General features: G+C 61.6%; 1 protein-coding gene across 1 annotated transcript; it reads right to left on the reverse strand.

Annotated features, from left to right (window-relative positions):
- Nucleotides 1–175: 175 nt before the first annotated feature.
- Nucleotides 176–1,595, reverse strand: HES5 (hes family bHLH transcription factor 5). Its single transcript, XM_070384460.1, has 3 exons — nt 1,515–1,595; nt 1,258–1,423; nt 176–1,034 (listed from the first exon to the last, which is right to left on the reverse strand). The coding sequence occupies exons 1-3, from the start codon at nt 1,566–1,568 to the stop codon at nt 757–759; spliced, it is 498 nt and encodes a 165-aa protein (XP_070240561.1). The 5' UTR covers nt 1,569–1,595; the 3' UTR covers nt 176–756.
- Between the last annotated feature and the right edge of the window lie 9,472 nt (nt 1,596–11,067).

Consider the following 11,067-nt stretch of genomic DNA (forward strand, 5'->3'; position numbering starts at 1 on the left):
GCATCCCTGCCAACCCGCCTGCCTGGTGGCTACCAAGGACATGTGTGCGGCACAGAGACAGATCGCGAGAGGGCTGAACAATCAGATTTTATTATCAGTCTCCAGAACAGCCCTGTGGTTCCCACATGACCGAGAGTTCAAATTCTGAGTACAAAGTCGTGCCCACGTGCACCCACCCACACAGAAATCCTTTAAGGATCATGGCGGAGACCCCCACCCGCCCCACGCAGCCCACTGTGAGCCCCGACCAGACAACCAAGCAGATGTAGGGCCTTTTGGCCTGGCTCTGCCTAGCCCCACGCCCATCCTGGCTGACGCTCTCCTTCCTATGAGGATACACCTTGAGTTCCGCCTTCACAAAAGGCAAATGCCGCCGGCAGCACCGGATCTGAGAAAGCCCTCTACACACAACTCGGGGCGCCGGCTGGCCGAGCCCCGCCATCTACAAATATCATAGAACCCCTGCAGTGGGGACTTCCCAGAAGTCACTTGCTGAAATGCAAACATAGAGCAACCCCATAGGGTCAGACATTTGGCAGAAGACGGGCCCGATTGTCCTAAATGACAAGGACTCTGCACGCATTCTCTGAGAATGACTCTCCTGCTGGCCGGCCAGCCTGGAGAGAGAGAGCCTTCCGGAGAAGGGGTGCATCCAAGCCTGAGGCCGCACAGCCGATGGGAAGGCTCTTCCCCTGCCAGAGGAACGCCCCGGCCCTCTTGTCCTCGGGGCTGGGCGGCCGCCTGCGGTCTCGCTGGTCACCAAGGCCGCCAGAGGCCACAGACGGGTTGTCGAGCAGCGGCGGCAGTGGCGGCCTTGGCCGGGGCAGGCGCAGGCGCGGGGCTGGGCGCCTTGGGCTCCTTGGCGGGCGCAGCGGTTGCGGCCGGGGGTCGCTGGAAATGGTACAGCAGCTTCATCTGCGTATCGCTGGCCGCGTGCAGCGTCAGGAACTGCACGGCCTCCTGCAGGCACCACGAGTAGCCTTCGCTATAGTCCTGGTGCAAGCTCTTGGGGCCGGGGGCGGCGGCGGCGAAGGCTGCGGGGAGCGGGGACCGCGGTGAGCGGGGGCCGGGGCCCGGGGACAGCGGTGAGCAGGGACCGCGGTGAGCCGGGGCGCGGGGAGCGGGGGATTGGGCAACGGGACTGGGGGCGCAGGGAGGTGGGCAGCGATGAGCGGGGCGCCGGTGAAAAGGGTCAGGGAGCGCGGGGCGGCGGTGAGCCGGTCGCGCGGCCCGACTCCTGGACGCAGGGCTGCTCACCTTTGCTGTGTTTCAGGTAACTGACGGCCATCTCCAGGATGTCGGCCTTCTCCAGCTTGGAGTTGGGCTGGTGGCGCGCGAACTCCTGCTCCAGCAGCAGCTTCAACTGCTCGATGCTGCTGTTGATGCGGTCGCGGCGCATCTTCTCCACCACCGGTTTTCGCAGCTGCAGGCGGGAGGAGGGGGCGTCAGCCGGGCTCGGGCCACGCCAGCGCAGGGGTCGCGGGGACCGCGCGCCAGACCGGCCGCGCACTTACTCGGTTTTTCTCTTTGGGGCTGAGCAGCTCCACGGCCACGGTGCTGGGAGCCATGCCTGGCGCGGGGAGAGGCGAGGTGGCAACGCGGCAGGGAGCGGAGCTGGCGCGTCCCGGGCTGGCGCGGATCCCGGCCCCTATATAGGCGCGGGCGGCGGGCTGGCGCCTGGGGCCCGGGTGCCGCGGCCGTTCCCACACTCCGCGGCCAATGACGGCGCGGGCCGCACAAAGGCGCCGGCCCATTAGCGCACGCTAAATTGCCTGTGAATTGGCGCGGGCACAATGGGCGCTCCCCGAGGAGCAGGTGGGCCGCGCGGCACAATGTCCGGGCTGTGGGAACGCGCTCGCCCTCATTAGCATCCCGGGGCCTGATGCTGGGAGCCCCGCGCCTCAATATGCTGCCTTTTCCCAGGCCGCAGGGACGAGGGCGGGGGGCAGGAAGGAGCGGCGCCCTCCCCGCCCCTCGCCTCCCCAGTCCCCCTCTCTCCCTACAGCCCCCTCCCCAGCGACTCCGCGCTGCTGGCTTGCAGAGGACAGGAGCGCAGATACGGAGAGAGCTCTAGAATGTACAAGTGCGGCAGCTTCCAGAGGGATGGACACCCTCCCAAGCAGGGACCTGCTGCCCTCAGGGGAGGGGTAACGGAGGAAGCAGATACAGCCACCTCCCTCTGCTCAGGTGGAAGGGGGGCTCTCAGCATCAGACCTACTGGCATATGTGGCAAGTCCCCAGGCTGTCACCTGGGACATGTGACTTAAGAGCTGGAAAATGGGCCGCTGCACCTCCTAGGCTGGGCTTTGGGTAGCTTTAGGGAGCCAGAGTCCCTGAGATGCCTTCCAGGAGCTTCTGCGCCCCCTCCTCTGGGGAGCTAAGGCTTATCAGGCTGTAGCATCTGGGGTGCTCTGAACCAACAGGTGGCCAGCGTGGCCCCACCCCACCCCCATCTGGCTGGCCGTCACAGTGGCTCCAGGCATGCTCCTTACAGGTGTGTGGTCACTGCTCCTGTGGGACGGGGGGAAAGCCTCAGCCACGTGCTGTCCTATTTCAGCCCTGGGGGCACCTATAAGGTCTGCTGTCCTTAAGCACTTTGCCAGTGGTGGGGAAGGGGTGCCAGGAGGCAGACATGAGGCCCCGGCCTGGAGCTCACACAAATGCTGTACCAGCTCAGACCCACTAGCGGAACCGCTGATCCTGGTCCCTGGTCAGCCCAGCTGAGGGCCAGTGACAACTTGGGGGCCAGCCCCACCCTGGGTCCTAGGGGAGTGGCTGCTTGGAGCACCCCTCCACCCAGAATAGTCACTGTCCTCTGATTCTCTGCAGCCAGGAATCCCGTTCTGTAGGGACTGAGCAAGGGGGTGGGGCTGGGCCTGCCTTCTAGGGGCAGGGCAGGATCCAAGAAGGTCTAAGGGGGAGCAGGGCTTCAGTCCTGGGAGCCAGCAGTTGGCATCAGGGCACATTAGCTGGAGTTCAAATCCAGGAGCACAGTTCCCTGGACAGCAGCCACCTCTGAGTGCGACTGGGAATCGCAGGGCCCTAACAAAGGTCTTGGCAGGGACTCGCAGCTTTGAGTGGCCTGCTTGGTGGACCTGCTCAAGAAGTACGTAGCACAGGAAGCCTTTGGTGACCCAGAGAGGGCCCTGTCTAGGAAGCAGGAAGATAGTGGGCAGGCTTGGCTTGGAGTCAGCCCAAGACAGCCCTGAGAGCCCCTGGTCACCCCTGGGATGGATTAGGTGAGGGGCTCTGGGGGTGGAAATGTCAGATGACTTTGGATCGAGATAGAAGGCAGCCCACCTTCACCCTTTGGCACTTGCTTCTCCCCTGAAGCACCTCTCCTGAAGGGGACACAGGCCCAGGTTGGCTGTGGGACGCAGGTGACCCTGAGGTTCCTGCCTTGGGCCTGGGCTCCTCTTTGAGCAGGGGGACCCCTGCCACAGATATCTGGCCATATCTGGTTGATGCCAAAGGGCAGAGGGTACCTGGGCAAAATGGGGGTGGGTGTGCGGAGGACAGAGGCTCTGTGCTTTGCTCCACAGTCCATCTGGCAGCTCCCACAGGCTACAAGGGGGACCTGGTGACGCTCAGCCAAAGTAGGGCTTGTGCTGGGCAGCTGGCCTGCTTATGGACTCCCTGGGGGCCAGGCTGTGGGTGGAGAGCAGAGTGGCTGAGTCTCCTGTGTCCCCATTCCCACACCCTGCCAGCCCAGCACCCGGTGCCAAGGAGGAGCTTGGTCAGGAAAAGGGAACGCAGGAGTAAGGGGTGGGCTGTGGCTGCAGCCCCCACCTGAGCCCACATATGCCTGACTGTCCGGCTGCTGGCAGTGGCGCCCCAGAGTCCTGCCCAGAACTGAGAGCAGCACCCAAGCTGGGACCCTTCCCCTGCCTCCTGGCTTTGGAGGGGCAGTTGTCTGGGGGTGTGTGCCTTGCCCTGGCTGCCTCCCCTGAGCCAGCTTTTGGCCCAGAGGAGACACGTGCCAGCAGAAGTGGTCCGGCCCCCACCACCCCAACTGTATGCCCACCTGCAGTGGGCCGGGGTGGAGGTGAGGGTGGCGGGTGGTCTGTGGCGGAGATGCCTCCTCCCTCCCTCCACCCCCTCCCCCTGACAGGAGCAGCTTTGATCCAATTTTGAGTTGTGGGAAATATGAAATGAATGGTGTTAAATCTCAGCCCGGCCGGATGAAAGGCTCGCTGGCTCCCTCCCCGCGTGTGGGCCAGATGGCAGCGCGGCCTCCGAGGCACACGCCTGGCCTTTGTGGGCCGCTTAACACTGTGAATGGGGCCAAAGTGTGGGAAAGTCGCTGGGCTCCCGGCTCACACGTCCGAGGTGAGTGGCCCAGCAGCCTGGGGGGGCTGCCGAGGAGGGAGGGTTTGGGGGCAGGGGGAGAACCCAGGGCTGCTCCTGGCTGGCAGTCTTAGCGCAGAGGCAGCCCAGGGTGTGGAGGGGATCAGATCCTTTGCCTCGGCAGCCCCCAGCAGCTGGGGAGGAGAGAAGGGAGCGTGTCTTGCCGCCATCCTGGAGAGCTCACTAAGTCTGGGGTGGGGTGTCTGGGAACAACCACTGAGGCACCTTGCTGTGGATATGGAGGCTCAGGCCAAACACACTAGCTGGGTGTGATTATGTTAGAATTCGGTAATCTAGGACCACAACCCATTTCTAAGTAACCCACACCCCAAGTCCACCCCTCCCAGGCTGACTGCAAAGCCAAGAGCACCATGGTGGGCGGGGGGCTGCGCGTGCTCCAGAGGCATCTGCTCCCCGTGTCCAGGGAGGTCTTCTTGTTGGGAGGGCAAATGGTGCAAGTGGTGTGGAAAACAGTGTGGCTGTTCCTCCAAAGTTAAACAGAATCACCACGTGACCCCGCAATTCCACTCGTGCTCTGTACCCAAAATAATAGAAAGCAGGGTCTCAAGGAAACCCTTTGAAACGTGTTCACGGCAGCATGTTCACAGTTGCCAAGAGGCAGAAACAGCCTGTGTCCATCAGTGGGTGAACGGGTAAGCGAAATGTGATTCATCTGTATGACAGAATATGGTCCGGCCTGAAACAGGGAGGAGGTCCTGACACCTGTTCCAACGCGGATGGACCTTAGGACACGAAGCTCAGTGAAATAAACCAGACACAGGAGGACACATCCTATGTGATTCCACGTCTCTGAGGTCTCTGGAGGAGTCAAAGACACACAGGCCAAAGCAGGAGCATGGGAGTCGGGGGAGGGGGAAGGTGTGGGGATTGAGTGAGTGATGAGGACAGAGCTTTGATCTGGGAAGGTGAGACCATTCTGGAGACATAAACAATGTGAATGCGCTCAACGGCACTGAGCTGTGCACTTGAAAATGGTTGAGACGGTACTCCACTGTTACGTGTGTTTCACCACAGTTTAAAAACATATATAAACAAGGAGGACTGCTTGAAGAAGAGCCACACATTCACTCCTGCCCAGCCTTGCATTTGGCCCCAGGCAACTCTGCCCCGGACCTCCCAGTGCCCTGCAGGCAGGACTGGTCTGGAGGGGACACTGCCATACCCACTGGCCTCTGCCCAGCTCCAGACTGCCCTTCCACCCTGCCTGGGGCCAGATTCCCTAACAGGTTGTGCCGTCCACAGGGCTGTATGAAGCCCCAGTGTCTCAGGTACAGGAGGGTTTCCTCCTTGGCATGTGGGGCGTGGGCAGGCTGGGGCAGGTAAGGAACAAGGCTGGTCTTCTGGGAAAGCAGGGATTCCACTATCCACAATGGTGCCCCCACATCCAGGGCCACCACAAGGACCCCAGGCTGTGCACAGGGCAGAGATGGGTGCCCCCGGGGTTGTTCTGTGCCATGGCCCTCGCTCTGGGCTCATCCAAATGCAGCAAGTGCTGTGCCCCCTCCTACTGCCTAGTAGCTTCCAGCGAGTCCCCCGCCAGCCCTCCATTACCACCTGGACCACCTGCTGTGACCCCTGAGAGAGCATCCAGGACAGCAGGGAGGCGCCCAACTCATCTCCCCAGGTGTGAAGGGACAAGGCTGCCACTCAGAGTCACCCCCAGCCAGGCAGGCCCCTAGGGGCCCTCGATGGCCAGGGTCTACAGGCTGCTGAGTCTGTCTAGGGGTGGGGAGGGCATTGGGGTCTCTCTGTGGGGATCCAAGCAGTGCTCGATGGGGATAACAATTTCAGTTTTTCAGCATCTACTAAGCACCACACAAGGACTTCCAAGGGCTTCTTAGGACTGCCCAGGGAGGGGACTATCCCTTCCCTGTTTGACAGGTAGCAACCAGGGGGTCATAGAGGTTAAATGTTGCCCATGGTCCCATGAACTCAGAGACAACTGACATGATGGTGACGGTGGTGAGTCCACGTTTTTGAGCATTTATTACTAGGTACGAGGCAGGGAGAGCCCATAGGCACATCGAGAGGTTGCTGAGGCCACACGGAGGATGAGGGTGGGAGCTGGGACATGGACCTGCGGAGATGGGGTTGGGGAGGGGAAGGAGTGCAGAGTCAGGGCTGGGGGCCCGGGGCCCGGACGTGAGTGGAGCCTGCTGTGGAGATGGGACTGGGGAGAGGCAACATACTTCCCCCTCCCTTACCCCCGGGTGTGTGCGAAGGGGCACATTGATCGCTCCCTGGATCCCCTGGCTGGAGCCACGCTCCAGATGGCGAGTGGCCAGAACTCTGGACAAAGGGCGGCCGCAGCTCCCAGGCAGGCTGCGAGGCACGCGGGCTGCCTTTGTGGCTTGAAGGTGGAGGGTCGGGAGTGTGGGAACCTCTGGCTGCGTGGCCACACTGCACTGCAGTGGAGGCGCTCTGGGGGAGGAGTGCTCTGGGGTGCGGGAGCACTCGGCCCTCCACTGTCTGCTCTCTTCCACCCTAGCTCCCCGCACCCCCGGAACCAGACCAGAGAACTGGATGTGAGAGGAGGCTCTTCTCCCCTCTGCCCACTGTGGATGCTTCCCTCTCCTTCCCTGGGAGGAGACACCTGGATGATGTACCTGGCCTGAGAGGGGACTGAGGCCTGGCCCCTGTCCTGGGGCTGGAGCGGGGCTAAAATTGGGGCTGGGAGACCTTACACGTAGGAGGTCACTTTGAGGGAGTAGTTAGCCTACCATGGAGTTACAAGGAAGAAAGAATGTCTACCTGACATTAGCAGAGAGGTTGGGGGAAGCTTCCCAAATGCTGACAGTTTGGGGCCAGAAACTTAGTTTTTCTTCTGTCTGCTTTCTTCAGATTTTCTGGAAGGAGCAGCAGCTGCTTGTATAATTTCTAAATGGGCACATTTAGGCTCACTCACGGAGAAGGCAATGGCACCCCACTCCAGTACTCTTGCCTGGAAAATCCCATGGACGGAGGAGCCTGGTAGGCTGCAGTCCATGGGGTCGCTAAGAGTCGGACACGACTGAGCGACTTCACTTTCACTTTTCACTTTCATGCATTGGAGAAGGAAATGGCAACCCACTCCAGTGTTCTTGCCTGGAGAATCCCAGGGACAGTGGAGCCTGGTGGGCTGTCGTCTCTGGGTCGCACAGAGTCGGACACAACTGAATCAACTTAGCAGCAGCAGCAGCAGCAGGCTCACTCATGGCCCCAAGGAGCATGGGGAGTCTTGGGGAAAGCTTGAGACACTGACATTTTTCAGAAGAGCCCTGGATTTAGAGGGCTGAAGAGAAAGGTGGGGATACCAAGGGAGGACTTTCTGGAGGAGGCGGTGCCCAAGGAGGTCCTTGAAGGGAGACTAGCTGTGTGCCTGGTAAGGAATTCTGAGAAGCTCTATCTAGGTAAAGAGATTGGGGGGATACAGACTTGGGGGTGAGCAAGGCAGGGATGGGTAGTCTCCAGGTCCGGCTGGAGGAGGCTTCCCCATGTGTGTGCCATGCATGTGTGCCCTGGCATGTACACCATGGATGTGCACCCATGCCTGGGCTCTGGAGGTAAAGGGCCTGGCACTGCCCCCAGCCCCTCAGCTTGGCTTGCTTCCCTTGGTAGGTCAGTGTGTGTACGCACCTCAGGCGTCCTCTCCTCCCTCCTGCAGCCTGGCATTAGGGGCCCCAACTGGAGGAGGACCCGAGTTGGGCTGGATGCTACTCTGGGCGCCCCCTCCTGAAGCAGGTGAACTCGGGGCCCTGGGTGGGTGTGGGAAGACCTTGTCTCTTAGCAGCCCCCATCCTCACTGTCTGGGGGTCAGTGCCCTCCCCAGGGCGGCACCACGGCTCAGCCAGGCCTCCGGCAACATTTAGAGGCAGGAAAGATTATCCCCATCTCACAGGGGAAACTGAGGAGTTGAGAGTGCCATGGTCCACCACCACCCTACCTGGGGCTGGGCCGTGGTGCCGGGCCACATGGCGGGTCAGTCAGCCCCCCGAGCCCAGAGGGGCTGAGGGTTCAGGGTGTCTGGGGAGGGGCCTCTCCCCAAGCACTACACTCAGAGCTCAGGACCAGCGCTCCTGGGTTATGTTGGACCTGGGAGGTGGACCGGAAGTCCGGGGATGGCAGGTGAGGGGATGTTTTCAAACAGCAGGAAACCCGAGGCCCGGGGTGGAGGGGGCGTACAGATGCCTCCTCCTGTCCCTCAGCCTGCAGCCCCCATAGTAGAGGCCAGGTTTCAGAAAGGGGGCCCCCAGCCCTCTCCCCAGGGCAGTTGGGGTTCCACAGACAGCTTCTTGGCCAATTCTGGGTGCTGCTGGGCGGGGATTCCAGGGGTTACCCTCTTCTGCTCCAGGACAGAAAGCAGGCTGCAGGGGGTGATTCGGGAAGTGGGGTGGTCTGCCATACTCTCTCCACAGCTCCTCCTCCAGTCAACCTGGAGGTCGGGCCACTCCAGCTCACAGGGCACTAAAGTAAAGCTGGCATTTCCTGAGCGCCCACCGCGCGCCGAGCCAGAGGAGAGGCTTGGTGTCTGACTCTGGGATCCAAGGATGATTATTATCATGTCCATTGCACAGATGAGGAAACTGAGGCTTCGAAAGAGGAGGGGTCTGGCCGAAAGCCGCAGACCGAGCCAGACAGCTGGGGCCCTGCAGCTCCTCCTGCCCGGAGGTCAGAGGAGGTGGCAGCTCTAGGGGCTGAAGCAGGGGCTGGCGGCTTTGTCTTCTGCACTCCTCTCTACCCAACCTTCGCTCCTGCTAGTTTTGTTCCTGTGCCCTAAGGCTGCAGAGCCCCTCCCCGAGCCTGCTTCTGGGGGTCAGGCTCTCAGCCAGTGCCTTGCAGCTTCTCCCCAGGCTCAAAGTTCTCCAGGCTGGGTGCCCAGAGACCCACTGAAACCCCCATCCAAAGTGGGGTGGTTTCCAGGGGCACCATTAGGGGCACAGACAATGCCCTTCTCGGCCCTCACCCCAGGTGCTGGGTGGGACCAAGTTGCCCATCCTGTGGTGGGGCAACTCTGCAGCCAGCCCCCAGTTTCTGGGGTCTGTACTGCCCCTGCCTGTGTAGACACAGACCCCCCCCCCCCCCAGAAGATGGTCTCCTTCCCTTTGGCATTTCAGTAGTACACTGAGGGGAGCTGATTTTGGGGGAGGAGGGACTGGGCGGGATGGGCACAGGGTGTGTCCAGGCTGAGGCTGGGCTCTGCTCTTGCCTTCTGTGCCTTGATTTACCTGTGTAGGATGGGCTTTCTCTGCCAAGACCACCTGAGGCAGGGGTTGCTGGAGCTAACTGAGGGTGGCCAAAGGGGCTGGGCCAGGTCATAAACCTGATAACTGGATCATATTCTGGGATCCCGGAGCTTGGACCCTCCCCAGAAGTTGCCCTTGGATGGCTGCCTGGCCTCCCCCACCCCTTACCCCTTTCTCTCATCTCATCAAGGTTATGCTCTATCCTGGGGTTGAAGCAAGGTGTCCATAGATCTGAGGGACCCCTGCATTCCATGAGGGGTGAGGGGTCAGCCAGGGACTGTAGACTTGGGGACCCCCCTCAGATTTTGCGGACCAAACAGGCCCCAGGTTCCCAAAAGAGCTGCGCTGCAGGCTTGGCAGACAGGAGCACAGACCCCGGGCTCCATCAGCCCCTACTTCCTGGGCTTCAGTTTTCCAGGTCTAAGGTGGTGGTGGTGGCGGGGAGGGCGGGGGCGCAGGGGGGTGGCCACAGGGACGCACGGAGGTGGGCGGTGGGAAAGCGCGGGAGCCGCGCGTCTCACGGCGCCTTGGGATTAGGGGCCGCGCGGGCCCACGTGGCCGCGCCCCGCCCCCGCCCCGCGAGGCCAGGGCAGGGCCAGGTCGCTGTCCCCAGCTGGTTAAAAACCCCGCGGTGTCAGAGAGCAGCTCGTTCCCAACCTCTGAAAGGCAGACAAGCCCTTTATTGCTCTATTATAACGCGGAGCCAGATGGTCTTTTGGGAGTTGCCCCCCCTCGCCCCCCGCGGCCGCCCTCATTCATTCAGGGGCAGACCCCTGCGTTAATGCCTCCGGGAGGCTGGGGGCAGGGGAGCAGGCACGCTTCCGCCGCCGCCGCGCAGTGTGGGAACCGCCATGCAGTGCGGACCCACAGCCCGCCCGCGGGGAGGGCACGGATGGGCACGCACGGAGCTCCCGCGGGGCTGCCCGCGCCCGTGGAGAGCTCGCGGGCCGGGCGGGGCGGGAGGACTCCTGGCGGCCCTCACCGGGTAGCCTGAACCCTACCGTGCCTCGGTCTCTTCATCTGTAAAGCAGGGAGGATGCCTGCGCCCACCTACTAGGTTTTGGAGTGCTGGGTAGGGGCGGGCCGCGGCCCTCCGCCATTTTCATGCCTTCCGGGAAGAGCGCTGTTACATGTTTAAATCCTTGAAAAAAACATCCAAAGAAGAAAAATATTTTGAGACACGTGAAAATGAGATGGAGTTCAAATTTCAGCATCCAGAAATAAAATATTACTGGACCACAGCCAGACGATCCCTCTGCTATTAATATGAGGAGTGCTGTTCTGGATGGAGGCAGACCCGAGTGCGTGAACCACAGGCCCCTAAACCCTGACATATTTACTGTAGGGCAGGTTCGCTCTCCTGCAGTCAGGAACGGCACCCACCACACCATCGGTGTGTTAACTGCTATCCTTACCACCCCCCCACCCCCAGCTCAGGGATAGGTCTTGCCCCCGCCCCATCCCTTTTGCTTCTGGG

This window comes from Bos mutus, chromosome 16 (assembly GCF_027580195.1).
Source record: "Bos mutus isolate GX-2022 chromosome 16, NWIPB_WYAK_1.1, whole genome shotgun sequence".
Classification (NCBI taxonomy): domain Eukaryota; kingdom Metazoa; phylum Chordata; class Mammalia; order Artiodactyla; family Bovidae; genus Bos; species Bos mutus.